The following is a 21,515-nucleotide window of genomic DNA, read 5'->3' on the forward strand; positions in this document are numbered from 1 at the left end:
AAATTGACATCTGAGCTGGTCCCATAAGATGTATAGGGGACAGATATAGGGGTCTTTTTGGCCACAGGACTGCCTCAACATTATGCAGACAGTTCAGAGTGACGCATCTTGCGTGGATGAGCATTATGGCATCACAAAGCTGTCAAATGAGAACGCAGAATGTCCGTGACACACGATTGTGCTTTCAAAGTTCTCTAACACACCAGCCATGATGAAGTCATACTGAAAGCCTCCCTACACTATGTGGCCAGGAGTAACACCCCTCTGACGGCAGTCATTTAGGGTACTGCATAACAGCAATTACAGCAATCCATTAATGAACACAATGCAACACCTTTCATCAGCAGTTCATGCTTCTCAGTCATGGCACCATTAAATTAATATCCATTATTGTATCAGCAGAGTAATGTACAGGATGATTATAATTGAAGTTAAACTTTCACAACATTGTAGAGATAACACCACTGCTCAGAATGATGACTAATTGCAATGGAATATTATCAGAGAAAGGGGAAAACATACGGCAGAAGAAGAAAAACAGTGTGAAAATTGATCAATAGTTGGCGCTGTATGTGTCAAAATACATGAATGAAAACACCTATCATGCACATCATCGAAGTTGGTATAAACACGCCGAGTACACAGCTTTTCCTCCTTTCACCTCTGCAATGTTCGCCATGACTGTCTCAATGCAGGATCACGCTCTGCTTGTAAAGCTATATTACAAGAATGATGACTGTGCACATGTTGCTCTGCAGAAGTTCCAGACACTGAAGGGTCTGAAAAAGGCATTGGTCCAATGACTGCCATGGGTTTGGAGAAAATGATTCGGGAATTCGAAAAGACAGGTTCTTTTGGTGTGCAACCTGGTCAAGGGAGGAAACGAATTGATTCAACATCAGTGAAAGCAATGGCCACAGCAATGCAGGAGGAGACGAGTGGTGGTGTGCAAACGTCTAGTGCATGGAGAATTGCCCGAAAATTGGACATACCCATAAGCACGATGCGTAAAATCCTACGAAGCATCCTTCTTTGGAATCCATTCAAAATTACCCATGTGCACGAGTTGCTTCCTGTTGACCTGTTAGCAAGAGAGACCTTTGCTTTAGAATTTCTTGCTCATGTGGAAGTGGACAATGATTGGCCGTGGAAGACTGATGAAGCCCACTTCCATTTAACAGTATATGTCAATACACAGAATTGTCGAATTTGGGCAATGGAGAATCCATACGCAAATCAACCAGTATCACTTCATCTTGAAAAGGTCACTCTGTGGTGCGGGTTTATGGCATCATTTATCATAGGGCCATATTTTTTCGAAGAGACAGGTGCTTCCAGTCCAGTTACCTGTACCGTCACTGGTAAGCGTTATGAAGTGTCTTTTGCGCAACCATGTCATTCCACCTCTCCAATAGCATGGATGTGTGGATGGTATCATTTTCATGCAAGATGGCGCACCTCTGCACATTGCAAATCCAGCTAAGCAACTGTTAAACGCTATTTCAGAAATGCTAGAATTATCAGTCACCATTTCCCTACAGCCTGGTCATCCCGATCACCTTACCTTAATCCGTATGACTTCTGGCTGTGGGTCTATCTGAAAGATGTTGTGTTCAGTGTTCTGACTGCAAAATTAGCTGCATTGAAGGCGCGCATTGCGTAACACATTCTGAATGTGAGCCCGGAAACACTTCAATCAGCTGTGGAACATTCTGTTTCTCAATTTCAACTTGTTGCAGAAAACAGTGGACAGCATACTGAACATGTTTTGCGCCAGTCACACAGAAATTAATAATCAGATTTGATTTTGACTGATGCTTTTTATGCAGTCTTTAGCCTGAGGACAATTAAAAATTGATTTTTCCCATCCAATGTGATATGACCTTCCCATGGTGGATGGGCTTACGTAATTAACAATATCACACCTGTGCACCCATGCACACTGAGTAGTACAGTTTGTTTAACGTCAAATGTTCACCTTAGGCATTGATGTATAATTCATTTGTCATTTGTAGTCGATCACTATTAAATTATGATGCTTATAGTGCCTTCTATTGCTACATTTTGTAGCTATTTATTTTTCTAGTGCCATATGTTTTCCCCCTTCTCCGATAATATTCCGTTGCAATTTGACATCATTCTGACCAGTGGTGTTATTTCTACAGTCGTCTGGATGTTTTTACAAAGGATAGTGCAAGTATTGTGTGGATCTGCAATTTTATTTACATATAGAGTGTCACATCAAATGAGGAATGACGCATCTTCAAGATGGCATTGAGATCACAGAACTTCGCAGGACAAAGTGTTTCCACAGACAAGAATACAGAAGTTCCTAGCACAGCCGCCCTACTTTTAAGAAATGTCAAGTCCTCAGAGACCATATAATTTTGACAACAGTTGTGATATTGATTCAGACAAATGAAACGTTAATGAAATGTCATTCATTCTATGTGAAAGTTTTGAACGGGATGTATTCACAGAACAATACTGAGAAAATTTAGATAACTGGCATCTGAATTTGACTGCAAAATGAGTTTCTGCCACCAACATACTTTTTGCCTCAGGATCACGAAGAAGATACGAGAAATTCAGGCTTGTTCAGAAGCATACAGTCATTTTCCCCTCACTCTATTTCTAAGTAGATCAGGAACGGAAATGACTAACAGTGGTACAAGGTACTCTCTGAAATGCCCTACACAATGGCTTTCGGAGTATGTATATAGATGTAGAGTTGACAGAAGTTTGATGTTATCCAGTTACTCACATAAACATTTATGGACAATGTGCAGGTTACAATTACGAGTGCTCTTCGTATATTACTTAATAACAGTTAAGGCATTAGTAATGAGTTCCTTTCCAGTAATACCCATGCAGCCAGTGCACGAGTCTGACACAGCATTTCAAGAGGCTGTGGTCTAACAACATAAAAGGAGAACATATGAACCAGTCTTATACAGCACAATGTCCAAACAGGTAAAACACAAACCTCTTTATTAATACAATGGTCACTTTGTTATGTTTTAACTGTCTAATACACATTATTTTTTGCAAAATTATTTAAGTAACACTTCCATACTTTTAAACATTGTGGTATCTGCAATGCAGTTATGGTATAAATGCAGCATCTTTGCAATATGCATTTGAATTTTCAATGTGACACGGAAAACTTTGGTATCCTCCTGAGATCAGGGACTGAACTCTCCAAATGCATTTTGAAGCAGTAAAAGAAAATCCATGACTAGGGTTTATCATTCAACTGAGAAAGAGGTCAGTATACAGGCCACAATTTCATATTATATAAGGGTGGGGCAGCATGGAAAATCTATATCTGGGTATTTCAACCCTGCTCCTCCTACACGTACATCCAGTGGCTCAAGTAACTCATTTGGCTGATCACATAACACTGTTATTGTACTTTTAGACAATAATCACTAGTATGGTTAATTATCACACCTGTAATTCAGCTGGGACAGCACAATGGAAGCCTCCTGCCAATCCAGAGACCTTTGGTAAGCATCCAGTGCCTTTTCCATTTTCTTGCTACGTTCATACATTATTCCTGCGTCATGAAATTTATGCTCTGCTATGAGATAATCAGCATAGGCCTCAGCTACTTTGCAGTAAAGATCATTAGACTTATTAAAAAGCTGTAGGGCCTGTGAATAGAAAAATACAAATGCTATAACACACAAACTTTGCACAGAATACAATATCAAGAATAAGAGCAAAGGAACAATGCCAGTGGAGGCTATTCTTGGAAAACTTGGGTAAGAAGACAAAAGGGCATGACCAGAAAAAAAAGAAAAAACTTTTGGAAAAATGATAGGAAGATGCCCTTGCAATTTATTAGGAGTAGTTGATATCACAATGTAATGTTCAGAAACTCAATTAACTTCATAACATACTACAAGTATTCTGCCATTCTGAACATTGTTTCAACTAGGAATCAGTTGCCCTTACAGCTCATGATTCTCCACACTGTATATAAAGGTGATTGCAATTCACAAATCATACATTTGTGCAGTTTGGAAATTACATTGTTACTATTATAAATTTCAGTGGGACTGTTTGCAGTTATGGCTCGTGCAAAATTTTACCAGTATACTATGAAGCCTTTTGACTTATAGTAGTAATCATAGCTAAATTAAATACATCAATTTTATATGTATAGATTGGACTGTTTAAAAATATTTAAATTTTACAATACCAAGGAAAATAATCATGTTCTGAAAATGTACATAACTGGCTAGATAAAAAATCTACTCACTAAGCAGCAGCAGGAGAACACACATATACACAGGGTTACAGTTACAGTTTGAAAGATTTTGGAGCCTCTGGCTCCTCCTTCTGGCAGAAGTGTTGAAGGGGAAGAAAGAGGGGTCAAGGAAAATGACAGGTGCAGTTTAGGAAAAGGGACAGAGTTGGGAAATGTTGCTCAGGACCCCAGATCAAGAGAGATTTACTGGACAGGATGAGAACGAGAGATTGATTCTTGGAAACGGCAAATGACGAGATTTGACAACCTGAGAGATTAAAGACTGTGGATGATAGGGCAATACAAAAAACAGAGAACTGCCAAAACATTGTCCACCAGTTGCCAAGAGCAAAAAGCTAAGTCCATTTTATGTGATACAGGTGGGAGGGTGAGAAAAATAGATGGGTCAGAAAACGGAAGATGTAGAAAATTAAAAGGGGATTGACAAATGAATAGTTACTGTGAAGAAATACAGAGATTGTAGAAATTAACATAAATTAAGGGCAGGTAGAAGGCAAGAACAAAGGACATGTTGTACTGCCTGATGGACTTGTGGATTTCTTAAGTATTGGTGTCCGAGAGAAGAATCCAGATGGCATGTGTGGTAAAAACAGGCACTGAGGTAACAACTGTCATGTTTTAGAGCATGCTCTCCAACAGGATCTTGTGTGTTCCAGTTAACTCTTTGCCTATCCCATTACATGCTAACTGATAACTTAGCGGTAGTCATGCCGATTTAAAATTCTGAACAGTGTTCACATAACAGGTGGTATATGATGCGTTGTTTCAGATGGCTCTCCCATGGCTCGTGTATGGGATGTTAGGAGCGTGCGTATGACAAGGCAAGTGGGAATGGTCACAGGGTAGGAGCCAGACCAGAGAGATGGGTGCAGAAGGAGCATAGGGTCTGACAAGGATATTGCGTAGATTGAGAGGGCGATAAAAAGCTATTCTAGGTGTGGTGGCCAAAATTGTAGGTAGAATGGACTTCACTTCAGGGCATGATTTTAGGAAGTCATAACCTGGTCAAAACAGCTGATTAACACATTCAAGACCAGGATAATACTGATTGACAAGTAGTGTACTCCAAAGTTGTTTCTTGGACGGATCAGCAGAATGAGGATTGGATATGATGGCCCGGGAAAACTGCTTTTAGAACTAGGCTGGTGGAATAATTATGTCCAGTGGATGCCAAAGTGAGAAAGGTGGTGCATTGCTGTAAAGAGTCTGCATCTGAACAAATATGTTTGCCTTGAATGCTGAGTCTATGGGGGAGGGTACATTTGACATTGAAAGGATCACAACTGTCAAAATGTAAGTACGTACTGTTGTATGTTAGTGGGTTTAATGTGAACAGAAGGGTGCAACTGACCTTCAGTGAGGATGAGATCAACATCAAGCAAAGTGGCATGGGATTCAGAATAGATTCATGTGAAATGTAATTGGGAGAATGTATTTAGAGATTCCAGGAATTTTAACAGCTCAGACTGATCATGAATCCATATGGCAAAGATGTTATCAATGTACCTTAAACAAACCAGGGGCGAAAGTCTCATGGATCTGAGGAAAGCGGGGGTCACTTGGAGGCGGCATTCCTGGAATCCGTAAGCCTTTGGCCCCTGGTTAAGATACATTGACGTATCTTTTCCATATGGACTTATCATCAGGCTGACCTGATAAAATTCCTAGAATCTCTAAATACATTCTCCCAATTAAATTTCACATAGTGCTGTTCCAAATCCCATGCCACTTTGTTTGATGTTGATCTCATCTCACTGAAGGTCAGTTACATGCTTCTGTTCACATTAAACCTACTAACAAATAACACTATTTACATTTTTTACAGTTACCATCCTTTCCATGTCGAAATGTTCCCTCCCATACAACCTCGGCATTTGGGGCAGACTTATTTGTTCAGACGCAGACTCTTTACAGCAACACAACACCTTTCTCAACTCAGCACTCACAGGACATAATTATTCTAACTATCAGCCTAGTTCGAAAGCAGATTTCCCAGGTCATCACAGCGAATCCTGGCACTGCTGACCTGTCCAAAAAACAACTATGGAGTAAACTACTTTTCAATCAGTATTATTCTGGTCTTGAATGTATTTCATCAGCTACTTCGACAAGGCTATGACTTTCTAAAATCATGCCCTGAAATGAGGCCCATTCTACCCACGATTTTGCCCACCACACCTAGAATAGCTTTTTGTCACCCTCTCAAAGCTACACAATATCCTTGTCAGCCCTATGTTCCTTCTGCACCCAACTCTCTACTCTGTCTCCTACCCTGCGACCAGCTGTGCTGTACGACTTACCTTACAGTATGAACCCTCCTACCACCACCTATACCTGCCCTGATAGCAAAACATACACTATTAAAGGGAAAGCCACCTGTGAAACAACAAAACATCATATTACATCATCATGACTACCACTAAGTTATCAGTTAGGATGAATGGGCATAGGCACAGGTTTATACTGGCAACACACAAAATCCTGTTGCAGAACATGCTCTAAAACAAGACAGTCGTGACCTCGGTGCCTGTTTCACCGCACCGGCCACCTGGCGTCTTCTACCAGATACCAGTTTCTAAGGACTCCGCAGTTAGGAACAGGAAATACAACATGTCCCTGTTTCTCGCCTTTAATTTACATTAATTTCTTCAATCTAGTATTTTTTCACAGTAACTATTCATTTCTCCACTCCCTTTTAGTTTTTTTACGTCTTTCATTTTCTGATACATCTATTTTTCAGCCCCTCCCATCTCTATCATATACAATGGACTTAGCTATTTGCTCTTAGTAACTGGTGGATGATGTTTTGGCAGCAATCACTGTCTTTTGTATTACCCCGTCTTCAAGCTCTCAGGTTGTCAAATCTCATCCTTTGCTATCCCCAAGAATCAATCTTTCATTCTCATCCTATCCGGTAAGTCAATCTTGATCTGGGATCCTGGACAATATTTCCCAACTCTTCCCATTTTCCTAAGCCACACCAGTCATTTTCCTTGACACCCTCTTCCTTCCCCTTCCACCCTTCTGCCAGAAGAAGAGGCCACTGGCCCCTAAAGCTTGCAAAATGTTTGAATCAAACCAGAGCTCATGAACTGGCAGTCAGTGTGCCTAACCATTCAGTCATGGCACTATTACATCAACTGTTCCTAAAAAATTCCTCACACTGTAGGTGCTATAAGCAACACAGAACTTAGAGCCAGAAGGGATGACAACACATCAGAGCATGCACAGTTGAAAACAGACAGTTATTTCTCTTCTCTGAGTTGATCATAGTGTTGTTGACCATCATTTCGGCACTCAATACTGGTTTCTAGTTATTGCAGAGAGAGCGTAACAAAATGTGTTTTCATCTGTTTTGTTTGCATACTAGCATATATTTGAAGAGAAGTGGTATAATTTTATTGTGATTTCTGGCTCACATTTGAACAGAAATGTCAGAATTTTAGTGCAACTTCTGGCTCACATTAAAAGAGAAATGGGATAATTTTAGTGCAATATTTACAGTGTGCTGTAGCACATTAGCACATGATAACTGGCTGTGTCTGGCTGTTAGAAACATTTCCATTTCTTACCTTCCCTTTCACCCAAGATTCACTGAGAACTGAAAATTCCAAAATAGTAGTAGTTGTGCATTGAGCTACAAAACTGACTACTGTTTTGGTCTTAATTGAAAAACACTGGAAGTATCTTAAGTAATTACTCATTTTATGCACTTTATTCACTCAACATACACATTTTGATGATCCAAGATATTACTTCCTAACAATGCCATGAACTACACACATTATAGCAGAAGCTCACCAGCCATTTTCTTTGTAATAGCACAATGCTCATGTCACATTATTCATACATGCCACATAACATTACACTATTCACTGCATATGACATAGTCTGTACTCAGCCAAGAACACTGCTAGATTACTGTGTCAGATCTCGACTCCCGCTGACAGCAATTAAAAAGTTCATGTTTTCATTTATATTATGAAGAAAATTAAAATTAAGAAAACCTCCCTTAAATACAAGGTATGGGAAATCTAAAACTGTAATTATGCTCGGAAAACTTTGGGCTACAACATTATTGAAACAAATTTTAGAAATACGGCATGGTATGAGAGCAACTAACATCCCAAAACCTGATCTTATTTACATACTAACTTTCGAGAATAATTCTGGGAGAAACTAAATAATCTCTCAGCATCTGGCTACAAATCTGGTTAGCTAGCTGTTTCTGAAGATTAAATTCTGACTTCAAGATTCCTGCACAGTGATGAGCTTGTATAATCTCCAAATTGTGACACCTCTGGAACTAATTAATTTTACACTAAAGCAATTGCATTGTGATGTTAAGGATTAAAAACTTTGTGAGTGTGTAATAATAATCTACAATACTTCAAGAAATGAAAACACTGGAAACATGTACACATATCGTAAAATCAGAAGTTTGTAGTTATGAGAAAGAAAAAGATTGAGGGGTGTTTATAACATGTTCGATTGTTTGAAATATGGTATAGTGGTTGTTTATCCTCACACTAAGATCACCCTGTTGTGCTTTCAAGTCCACCATGATATTAGTTACATACACTGTAGTTATGAAAGTATTTACAGTCACAGCATTTGCAAAAATAAGGGAAGATCATGTGAAATCTCACTGCACCATCAAACATTCTAAATGAGACATAAATCTATTTTCATACAGCGGCATCTAAATAAAAAGAGAAGAAAACAAGCATTATGAACACTGCGTGCATGTCAAAAATAAAAAACGAATGTCACAAAAGGGCTCTGTGAGTACATCAGTCAAATTTATCAAATGAGAGAATTTCTGCTTACCTCAGAATACATTCTGTGTGTCTTTATTAGTTCTAAGCACTCATCAAAATGCTCTGGACATTTTGAAATATGAGATAGTGCTGATTTGTACCGTTTTAAATATTTGTCAATGGTATACTTTTGGTAATTCGGTTCCAATCTGTAAAAAAAGTATAACCTTTCAGCATGGAATAAAACGGCAATAACATAAAACTCAATACAGTGTACTGCCATGCCATACCTGCGTAACTCATTCAGGAATGGGAGGTATTCCTTAGGGTCTTTTGTTGACTTTGATGCAACTAATGTTACTAGGTCAAAGTCGTAAAGACCAAGTGCAATATTGTACATCTCATTTACATCGACCATATAAAATAAATATTTAAGAGCTTCATCAACAGATATGTGCTTAGAAGCCTTAGCTTCTTTCAGTGCACATGCCAGATCATCTTTATTGTTTTTACGCACATAACTTGTCAGGACGGGGAAAAGATAAAGTGAAGCATCATCACGCTTCTGGATAGCCTCACGTATCTTGTCACAAACCAGATTAACCTTGAGAGGAAGAAAAAAGAGAGACCATTATAAGGCATTAATAAGAATAAATTCAGTTCTCATTATCTTGCATTAAGGCATGAACACATAAATGAAAACTATACATCTTAAGCAGTGAGTTATCTCCTCCTCCCGTTTCATTACTGGCAGCACTAGTCCCCCCCCCCCCCCCCCCCCCAATTGTCATTACCAACACTATCGCTGTCATCACATTGTATCTGTGGAAGTTAATACAGCCAACTCCAACAATACTCTCATCTACTTATATTCTCAATTAATGCACACATCATTTAAGTCAGATGCGCGTACTAGTAGAAATGAGACACTGCCATTTTAATGCAACAGGCAAACATTTTACACTGTAATCAAAGTAATTCTGATATGTGTAACAAAATACCATGCAGATAGCTGGTGATTTTTATTTCCTTCTATTTTTCCCATAACAATTTAATTTACACAAATCCAACATGGGACTACTGTTCAAGAAATATTTTTTATATAGTTCTACTTCATCTTTTTGTAAACAGAAGAAAAACTTAAATTATAAGCCAGTAAATCAGAAATAACTGAAGACTGGATATACACTCATTGAAGAAAGCAATGTTTGACTAAAGCTTTCAGAATTATTTTAATATTTCTTTCTTTTTCCTCATTCTTTTTCTTCTTTTAGTGTCTAATGTTTTACAGCTGTTCGTAAGCATCATAGCTATATCACTTCTGTTTGAAAAAGTTCTTCACTTGTGTGCAAAGTCCACATCCGTAAGTTACTGAGCCAAGGTGTTCTTCCTCTTCCTCACCCTCACCCTCTTTTACCAGGTATTTTCATTTGCAGAAGGTTCTATTCTCATTCCTCATTACATAGCCAAGATACTGTATTTTTCTGTGTTCAGAAATATCGTCAGCAATTTTATCTGCCCATGGCATTCTTAGCAGCCACGTCTCAAATATCTCAATTCATTTGCCCATAATCTCAGTCAAAATCCATGTCTGTTCCACAGAAAAGGACGGGAAATGTGTAGCAACATAGAAATCTTAATTTTGTTTTGATTGAGAGGTGATGTCTCTTGAATGCATTACTCATTTTACAAAGTGTTCTCTGGCTTTCTCAATACAGACTAATTTATCACAAGTTATTAGAATGGCTGTTAATGTTAGTTCCAAGATACGTGTATTTGTTAGTTTGTACCAAGAGTTCATCATTACTGTTTAGATTATAGTCTGGTAGGTCTCTTCATTTCCATGAAATGGGTGTTTATCACCTCTGTTACAGTTGCCTGTGATTCAGTGACTGGTGTGGGCACAATACACCCGTTTTGAATATTGGTGGCAACAGCTCTACCACTTATTGTGACTGAAGAACAGTATGCACAAAATTAAAAACAAACTTACTGTGAAAGTAATTTTTCATATTGACATCCTTGAATAACATTCTCTTCTTTTCTTGCTGTGTTAGGTGTATATGATAAATTTAGCTGTTGATGCCTTTCTCCACCAGCACTGTCAGTAGCTGACAACCATAACTGATGTTATAGCGATATTTTACAATCAACAGTTTGCCAAAATATGTAGTGGTGATTTAATGCAGAGATCAGAAACTTCTTCATGTGTGATATTTCTGTTCTGTGATAGATTATAACTGAACCAAAATTTTACTCTGTAGTGCATAGTAACTTCAAACTTTTAAGAACCACTATATGTGACATAATTTTGTGTTACAAACAATTTCTTTATTACAAGCCACATCATTTTCAATGCCATAAAGTTCTCAGTTATAACCTGTTAACATCTCAGTTGTTTCAACTTCTGGAATTACTTGCTGCTATTATGTGGATTGTGTTCCACATCTACATGGATACTCTGCAAATCACACTTGCGTGCCTGGCATGGGGTATATCAAATCACCTTCACAATTCTCTATTGTTCCAATCTCGTCTAGCACGCGGAAAGAACAAACACGTATATCTTTCAGTATGAGCTCTGATGTGTTGTATATGATTGTTAAGTATGGAGCTGCTGCATCAGCATACTCTGAAAGGAATCTAATTGGTATACAGTCTGGACCAGATGACTTGCTTTTATTAAGTGATTTAATTTGCTTCACTACTCTGAGGATATTTACTTCTATGTTACTCAAGTTGGCAGCTGTTCTTGATCCAAATTCTGGGATATTTACTTCGTCTTCTTTTGTGAAGACATTTCGGAAAGCTGTGTTTAGTAATTCTGCTTTGGCAGCACTGTCTTCGATAGTATCTCCATTGCTATCGCACAGATAAGGCACTGATTGTGTCTTGCCATTGGCATACTTAACATATGCCAAGAATCTCTTTGGCTTTTCTGCCAGGTTTCAAGGCAAAGTTTCATTGTGGAAACTATCATAAGCATCTTATGGACTAAGAAATAACAGTCTTCCTGGCATTCCACTTGTAACATACCGATATTTCATTAATTTTGCACTAAAACAAGATTCTGTGTACTATAGATATATAGGATATTGGTCTCACTTTGAAACCCATAGTGATTCTTTAATGGAATACAGATCTGGATGGGATGGGGACTATATTTATGTATCCCATATGTTCTGCAGTTATCAACTGCTTCTGGTGTGAAGTACAACAGATAACAACAACACTAGTGTTTAGATTGTATGCGAGTATGTATTTTTCATCACTTTTCCACAGTAGAACATCCACTGTTGGCCATAGTGTGGGACAAGATTTTATATATTCTCTCTGTAAAAACATGTCAGCTCTGATAATAACCAGCTGGTGCCAGTCTATATCCCATTGGAACTGTCATGAAAATGCACAGGAGGAAATAAGGTTGAAATAAAGAAAGACATGTGTATCACTGGCAGCTAGGTTAGGGCTAAAGAGAAAATTGTTTTGTTTTGTTTTAGGGTGCAAAAACAACTAGAGTCACACACGCCCATGTTAGAACTATAGAACACAAAGACAAAAAAAGGAGTTAAAAATGACTTCACATTAAGTCCAATCAACGGAAGGAAAGAAAGCTAAAAACAGGGACTTGGAGAAGAGTCCATAAAATACACTGAATGGCATATAAAATAGAGAAATGGAGGTCCTGAACTAAAGGTAGGTTGGTTGGTTGGGGAAGGAGACCAGACAGCGTGGTCATCGGTCTCATCGGATTAGGGAAGGATGGGGAAGGAAGTCGGCCGTGCCCTTTCAGAGGAACCATCCCGGCATTTGCCTGGAGTGATGTAGGGAAATCACGGAAAACCTAAATCAGGATGGCCGGACGCGGGATTGAACCGTCGTCCTGAACTAAAGATTAAATGTCCTTCATCATATTGCTACGACGGACAAAAAGTAAAACGCGGTCAACAGCCTGCACGTTGTTCACCAACAAGGCCAGTAACCACAATGTCAAACCTAAATGAGAATGTAAGTAGTTAAAAAATGGTCCTTCCACAAGGAAATGAACCATCAAAGGTTGAGGGCAATGGGAACAAAGTGGTGTGGGAGAACCACTTAACAAATGACGACGGCTAAAAAGACAGTGCACAATATGCAGCCAAGCGAATATGATCTCCTCAAAGCAAGAGGGCTGAGAGGAGTCATCCAAGCCGCTGGGAAAAGTTCAATTCTCAGGAGCTCGTTCCCATGATGGGAGGAGGGGTGGTGATGCCAAAGTGACATCACTTGCTGACAGAAGAAAACACAAAGATCATTGGAGGGAATGGAAGAACTAGCGGGCCGAAAGACAAGGACTGCAGCCTTAGCAGCAGTATCAGTGGCCTTGTTCTCCATCAGACCAATGTGACCACCAGGAACCCACATAAACATTACAGTGGCTCAATCAAGAGTGAGTAAGTAACAGATTTCCTGGACCCGTTGCACTAAGGAATGGATGGTGTGCAGCAAACAGAGGCTCTGAAGGGAACTGATAATCTGAGCAGATGACCAAATTGAAAAGCCAGACTGATACAGGACAAAGATTTCTGCTGTAAATACTGAGCAGCATTCCGGAAGCCAATGACGAAAAATGCACAAGTCAGTGACGAAGGCACACCTGATACCATGGTCAGTCCAAGAGCCATCAGTGTACACAACAGCACTATTATTAAGTTCTTTGGGAAGGTCGATAAACTTATGAAGATAGGGCAAGGCTGGAGTAGGTCCTTAGGAAGCGAATGAAGGCCATGGTGAACATGCACCACCGCACAAAGCCAAGGTTGTGAAGGGTTCATATCCATCAGGAAAGTGGCAGGTAATATGAAGTTAAGCTGCCGGAGCAAGAGGCGAAACCGAAATCCAGGAGGTAACAGAGAAGAGGGACGCGTTCCAAACTGGAGATCAAAGGAGGCGGCACAGGATGGGTGGGTGGGTGGGTATGGCAGACAAACAGCATGCATATCTGCCAGAGGAGAAAATCTTGGCAGTATGACATTGGTAGTTCAGCAGCTTCTGCATACAGACTCTCAACCGGGCTAGTGTAAAAGGTGCCAGTAGCCAAACGGATGTCATGACGGTGGGTAGTATTGAGACAGCGTAAGCAAGATGGACACGCAGATGCATAAACGAAACACACAGTCTAGTGAGACCAGTACAAATGGAGGAGGGTGGTCCGATCTGCTCCCCACATGTAGAGAGTATGGAGGATACCATTTCTCCAACACTTGTCATAGGCTTTGTCCAAATCAAAAACACGCCCACAGTTTTATGTTTCCACAGAAAACTGTCCATGAAATGGTTGACAAAGGGACGAGATGGTCAACTACTGAACAGCATGCAGGAAATCCACATTGTGCAGCTGAGGATACGTAGGACATTGAGGGACCGCGTACAGTGGGCAGCCAGGTAGGACACATGGAGGACCAACAAACTTTCCTATCAAGCATGAACTCCAGGAATTTCATAGTTTCAACAAACGGGAGAGCAACACGCCCAAGATGTAAAGAGAGTGGAAGAAACCAACTGCACCATAAATTCATACAAAGAGTTTTGTTAGTGGAAAAGTGAAAACCACAGCTGATGCTCCATGAGTAAAGATGGTCGAGACAATGTTGAAGATGCCACTCAAGGAGACAAGTCCATGGAGAACTGCAATAGATGACAAAATCGTCAACAAAAAGGGAGTTGGAGATGCCCAGCAGGAGACAGGCCAAAATAGGGTTAATGGCAATAGCAAAGAGGACAACACTCAAGGTGGCACACCATTTTCCTAGACAAAGGTGTCCAAACAAGGCAGAACCCACATTTATCTTGAAAACTTTGTCTTCTAAAGATTCCTGGAGGAAATGGGGCACAAGTCCCACACAGAGTATGGAGAATACCAGTCCTCCAGCAAGTGTTGTAGGCTTTCTCCAAATCAAAAAAATCGTTCATCACGTGGGTCGACAAAGTGATGACATGGTCAACTGCAGAACAGTGTGCACGAAATCAACATTGTGCACTGGTTAGTAGACTGCAAAATTTGAGCTACCATACTAGCCGGCCATGCATTCCATCCCCTGCAAACACAGAGAAATGGGGCAAGTAACTAGAAGGAAGGTGATTGTCCTTACCAGGCTTAGGTGTGAATATAACTGTGGCTTCATGCCAGCATCTGGGGAACACGCGCTCTGCCCAGATGCGATCCTGCGTATGAAGGAGAAACTGCTTGCCCCGCAAGAGAAAAGTCCTGCAACATTTGAAAGTGAACACTGTCTGTCGGGATGAAGTAAGAGCAAGGTCAAGTTCCCTCATAGTAAAGGCGGCTTGTAGTATTCACGATTCTGAGAAGAGAAGGGCGATAGTGGATGAAGCTCAAAATCTCTGCAAAATAGTGGCCCAAGATGTTGAAGACAGCAATAGGGTCCACTATGACATCATATGCCATGGTCAGGCTGGAAATCGGGGTCTGAACCTTGGTCCCAGAGAGCCGGCACAGGCTGGCGAACACAACAGAAGAGAGAGTGGAACTGTTACAGAACTAGTAAATGAAATCTGGCTAACTTTTATGCTATCCCAAAGAAAACAGTGACACTGTGCATGCAATTGTTGATAATGAATGCAGTCCACCATTGCACGATGATGGTTAAAAACGTGGAGCGCACATCTCTGCATGTGAATTGCCTTGCGGCATTCCTCAGTCCACCAAGGGACTGGAACATGGCGCAGCAAACAAAGTGTAAGAAATGAAACGTTATGCGGCATTAAGGATAACGTTTGTAAGATATTCTACCTGGTCATCGGCACTGAGAAATTGTTGTTAATCAAAGGTCGACAGGGTAAATAAAAGCCTCTAGCCAGCCTTAGAAAACTGCCATTTGGGGGTGCAAGTAGGTGGGGCAGGAGTCAGCAAATGGATAGTACACGGGAAAGGGTTGTTCGAGTACATGTCGGAGTGAACAGACCACTTGAGATGATAGGTAAGCTGAGCAGTGCAGAAGGAAAGGTTCAAATGGGAATAGGTTTGTGTGTGTTTGTGTGTGTGTGTGTGTGTGTGTGTGTGTGTGTGTGTGTGTGTGTGTGTGTTTGAAAACAAAGTGGGTGTTCCCGTGTTAAAGCAGATGAGGTTAAGTTCATTGAGGTCAGCCAAGAGGGCACCTCCCTGAGAGGTTCTGGGGGAGGCCATAGGGGATGGTGCACACTGGAGTCATCAAACAGCAGAAAGGGGTGAGGGAGTTTCCAAATAAGATGAGGAAGTCTTATCAGGTGACACCAAATGACAGAGGGTGTGACGAAGCAAGCTGGGATAATTTTTATTCCCCTCTTGTTTTTCCATCTGCCTCCTTAAATTAGTCTTGTTACTTTTAACTATTTACCATTAGCACACATGAATAGAATCTGCATTTTCATATAAGAGATAGGTTGGCCCTTAGTTTTAAGGAATATAACACCAGACATAATTTTGTGTTTAGTTTTATGTATGTAATTGATTTTCTACTTTATTTTGACTATTCCTAGTTAGTATCTTTTGTTATAGGGCAAAATCAGTGATTGTTTCGTAACTTACATTCTATTGTTGATATATAAACAAGTATAAATTCTGTAATAATCATAAACATTTGGAAGACTAAGAACTAGTAATCAAAGTATCTATCTAGCTCTATTCAAAAACATGTTAGCAAAATCATCCCTTCATTAATTCCAAAGTAATCAACAATTTTGTGAAAATTATTGTTTTCATAACTATATTTGTTAATTTCATGATTTAAACAAATAATGTGGCATAACCCTCGTAGTAGAAGAAACTGCTAAAAAGAACCAATTTTTCGATGTATCCAGTTAATTTAATGAGTTAAGTTTTAATTGTATCAAAGTGTAGTTTCAGTACCGATTATTATAATGATATATAAGGGCCCGATTTTTTGTCACGAGACAGTCAGTCCATGGTGGAGTTTCAGACAAGTAACCTGTGCTGGTTAGAACAACAACAATGCTTCAAATTAACTGTGGAACAGGTGTTAAACAATTAGGCCGTGTGTAAAAACAGTGACAGTGTCTGCTCCAGACATACCCGATTATTCTACATGAACTGTGAACTTTGTGGTTAGGTTTTACTGCTTGTAGATATTCAACAGTAAACTATTGTAGCAGTATGTGGAGTTTCACCTACTAACTATTAATGAGGCTTATCAAAGCTTACATAATAGTGCACTGGCCATATAACTGCGTAATATTGTGGGTTGTGCAAAGTGAAATTAAAGTACTGTAAAATGTAGCTGTGCATCTGTCGGCTACATCATTCAAAGTAGTCAGTGTCGGAATCCACAAACCCCATTTTTCAGTCAATGTAACAATGTAGTACGTCGACACCGAGGACATCAAACAAAATAATTAAAACCCAGTGAGACTGCTACAAGGGATGTAAATGGTACAAAGGTAGTCAGGGAGATAGCTTGACTATGAACGTCATCCTGGAGGAGCAGCATGACTCCCCCATGAGATGAATTGCAGTCCTCGGGGGGAAGATCAAAGCGGACTCCAAAGACATGCGAGAGCTCAAAGCAGTTGTGAGGACGCAATTTAATTTCTGGACGCAGCAAACAAGCGAAAGCTGCAATTTCAAGACCGGCACTGAGTCCTCTATGTTGGCTCTAAGGCATCAAGCATTCCAATGGAGGAGAGCCACGACGAGGAAAAGGGAGGTGGGGAAAAAATGAAGTGGAATCACCTCAGCTGCTACCGACTGCCAGTCTTTGAAGACATATTGTTACAGGGTGCAGAGGCTGGAGCACACTGCTCCATAAGATCTACAGAGGCATCAGCAGTCTCCCTCTGTCAGTCTGTGGATTACAGGGCAGAAAAATAGTTGGCGGTGTGCACCAGCGACACAGAGGTCGACTGGGTGAGGGTATCATGTGGCAACACCGTCGAAGAGGATCTCCGAGTTGGCAAAGGAGAAGATAGTTTGCTTTTGTTTGATTTCTTGGAGCCTTTCTGGTTGGCATAGGAAGACTCGGATATTTGTTGGCTGCAAGGACATAAGGAGTCTTCGGAAGAATATTTCTTCTGTCCTTTCTGGTCTGCCAGTTGTGTAGCAGGTGACTCCACCATTTGAGGCGAAAATTTGGTGGCTTGTGCACAGCTGGAGGAGGAGACAGGGATGCTAGTGACACTGAATGATTTCACAACCACAATGCTGAATCTGAGGCCATATGTCTACATAGCCACGTTGTTCGTGGAGTGAGATGTAGCAAGAACAGTACTGTAAGTGAAAAATGGTACAACACAGGGTTTCCGACTAGCCAACAACTTGAGAGGGGCCGGGTAAGGCACTTTTTCCTTCAACCGTGATGGCCCACAAATCAAGAAACACAGGACAATCTTGGGAGGAGGCTGCATGGTTGCCATTGAAATTGATACAGCAGGGAGAAGGAGGAAGACAATCATCCCCATGAACATCCCTACCACAGGTTACACATCTGGGCGGGTGTCACTAGGAGATTCGAGCGTGGCTGTAACGATGAAACTGGTAGCAGACCATCAGGTTCAGAATGTACAGCCGAAATGTGATAACGTCGCAGTCTGCTTTGATCTTTGACAGAAGCATCACTCTATCAAAACTGAGGAAAAGAGCATGTGTAGGCACTAACGATGCATCCATCTTTTTCATCACTCTATGGACTGCAATGACACCCTGATCAGAGAGGTATGTTTGGATTTCTGTCTCTGTCAGACCATCTAGCAGCCTAGTGTAGATAACACCACAGGAATAGGTCAGCATTTGATGGGCCTCAACATAAACAGGATAGCCATGGAAGAGCAAAGGTGCAAGCAGTTGTGCTTCAGAATCAGAAGAAGTCTCCAAAAGAAAAGTGGCAGCGCACAAACGAGAGCAGGATTTCACAGGGCCAGCAATTGTATCAGCATCTTTCTGAATAATAAACAGATTTACCATAGCAAAGGACTGACCATATTCAGTATGTGAAACCACAAGGAACCATTGTGCAGCTGCATGAGCTTCATTCCGTTTACATTTAGTAGACATTGACTCTGAAGATGATGATTGGCTCATTGCAAGAAAATACCCCATGATTGCCAGCATCTCCAATGGAACGCTCCTTCCAACTACCCCCCCCCCCCCCTCAGAGGGAGGTGAACCCGCCTTAAGTAATTATTCACACCTCAGGTCACACCTCCCGAACACCTTACAGAGGGACCAATTGGCAATTTGAGAAGCTAGCAGCTCAGGAAATCATCCCTCCCTGGGCCTAGCCTGTACCAGGGGTACGTGCGGACCCTACCTGTCAACCCGGGGCATTCCCAAAAACATCCCAGACATGTTCCCCATGGGAGGAGAAAAAGAACAGCAAGACGATAGACATGCAGCACAGAAGGGAAAAGATGCTGCAAAGGCTGGGGACCCGTGGTAGCGTAGCACGAATCCGCCAAAGAGCGGTAAGCCCCCTGCAGCGGAAATAGAGATGATGAGGAAATTGCCCTGGGGAATAAACTTCACTAACAAGAATCTTTGCCAGTACCAGAATCACGTGGACACTATCCTCCATGCAACAAAGTGTTGCTCCAGAGTAATTCTTCATGAAGATGATTAGTGCCTCCACTCCACTGGCAAACATTCTATTCTGGTGTAAGTGCTACTGCCATATCCCTCCACTAGTAACTACGTAACTCAGGAAGTCATTACTCCATGTCAGAAAGACCACCATAGCATATCAGCATTTCAGTTTGTGTTCTCTTCATTAATGCCCATCACTGAACGTAAATATTTCTTCACTTCAGTATGACAGCCACGATTTTATGTAACGAAACACTAGTTTTCCGTTATAACACGCTTGTTCTATCTAATCACTAAATCAATGATATGAATATAATAGAGGGAACCATTCCACGTGGGAAAAATATTTCTAAAAAGAAAGATGATGAGACTTACCAAACAAAAGCGCTGGCAGGTCGATAGACACACAAACAAACACAAACATACACACAAAATTCTAGCTTTCGCAACCAACGGTTGCCTCGTCAGGAAAGAGGGAAGGAGAGGGAAAGACAAAAGGATTTGGGTTTTAAGGGAGAGGGTAAGGAGTCATTCCAATCCCGGGAGCGGAAAGACTTACCTTAGGGGGAAAAAAGGACAGGTATACACTCGCGCGCACACACACACACACACACACACACACACACACACACACACACATATCCATCCGCATATACACAGACACAAGCAGACATTTGTAAAGGCAAAGAGTTTGGGCAGAGATGTCAGTCAGGGCGGAAGTACAGAGGCAAAGATGAAAGACAGGTGAGGTATGAGCGGCGGCAAATTGAAATTAGAAATTAGCGGAGATTGAGGCCTGGCGGATAGCGAGAAGAGAGGATATGCTGAAGGGCAAGTTCCCATCTCCGGAGTTCTGACAGGTTGGTGTTAGTGGGAAGTATCCAGATAACCCGACGGTGTAACACTGTGCCAAGATGTGCTGGCCGTGCACCAAGGCATGTTTAGCCACAGGGTGATCCTCATTACCAACAAACACTGTCTGCCTGTGTCCATTCATGCGAATGGACAGTTTGTTGCTGGTCATTCCCATATAGAACGCTTCACAGTGTAGGCAGGTCAGTTGGTAAATCACGTGGGTGCTTTCACACGTGGCTCTGCCTTTGATCGTGTACACCTTCCTGGTTACAGGACTGGAATAGGTGGTGGTGGGAGGGTCCATGGGACAGGTTTCACACCGGGGGCGATTACAGGGGTAGGAGCCAGAGGGTTCCCAACATCACCACTGCTGAAGCCCAGGCTATCCGTGATCTGAAGGCTGACCGATCCATCGTCATTCTTCCGGCGGACAAGGGTTCCACGACTGTGGTACTTGATCGTCGGGAGTATGTGGCTGAGGGACTGCGTCAGCTTTCAGACAACACCACTTACAAAGTTTGCCAAGGTAATCCCATTTCTGATGTCCAGGCGGAGCTTCAAGGAATCCTCAGAACCTTAGGCCCCCTACAAAACCTTTCACCTGACTCCATCAACCTCCTGACCCCACCAACACCCCGCACCCCTACCTTCTACCTTCTTCCCAAAATTCACAAACCCAATCATCCTGGCCGTCCCATTGTAGCTGGTTACCAAGCCCCCACAGAATGCATCTCTGCCTACGCAGATCAACACCTTCAACCCATTACATGCAGTCTCCCATCCTTCATCAAAGACACCAACCACTTTCTCGAACGCCTGGAATCCCTACCCAGTCTGTTACCCCCGGAAACCATCCTTGTAACCATTGATGCCACTTCCTTATACACAAATATTCCGCATGTCCAGGGCCTCGCTGCGATGGAGCACTTCCTTTCACGCCGATCACCTGCCGCCCTACCTAAAACCTCTTTCCTTATTACCTTAGCCAGCTTCATCCTGACCCACAACTTCTTCACTTTTGAAGGCCAGACATACCAACAATTAAAGGGAACAG

At 41.3% G+C, this 21,515-nt stretch overlaps 1 protein-coding gene across 2 annotated transcripts in view; it reads right to left on the reverse strand.

Annotated features, from left to right (window-relative positions):
* The window catches only part of LOC126094690 (elongator complex protein 1), a 139,418-nt gene that overhangs the window by 105,835 nt on the left and 12,068 nt on the right, over window positions 1-21,515 (reverse strand). For both annotated transcript variants that reach the window (XM_049909215.1, XM_049909214.1), the window contains exons 5-7: window positions 9,327-9,640; window positions 9,107-9,245; window positions 3,454-3,656 (exon numbers count right to left, since the gene is read on the reverse strand). In XM_049909215.1, coding sequence (XP_049765172.1) covers window positions 3,454-3,656; window positions 9,107-9,245; window positions 9,327-9,640 — 656 coding nt within the window. The remainder of the gene's footprint in view (window positions 1-3,453; window positions 3,657-9,106; window positions 9,246-9,326; window positions 9,641-21,515) is intronic.

Source organism: Schistocerca cancellata, chromosome 8 (assembly GCF_023864275.1).
Source record: "Schistocerca cancellata isolate TAMUIC-IGC-003103 chromosome 8, iqSchCanc2.1, whole genome shotgun sequence".
Classification (NCBI taxonomy): domain Eukaryota; kingdom Metazoa; phylum Arthropoda; class Insecta; order Orthoptera; family Acrididae; genus Schistocerca; species Schistocerca cancellata.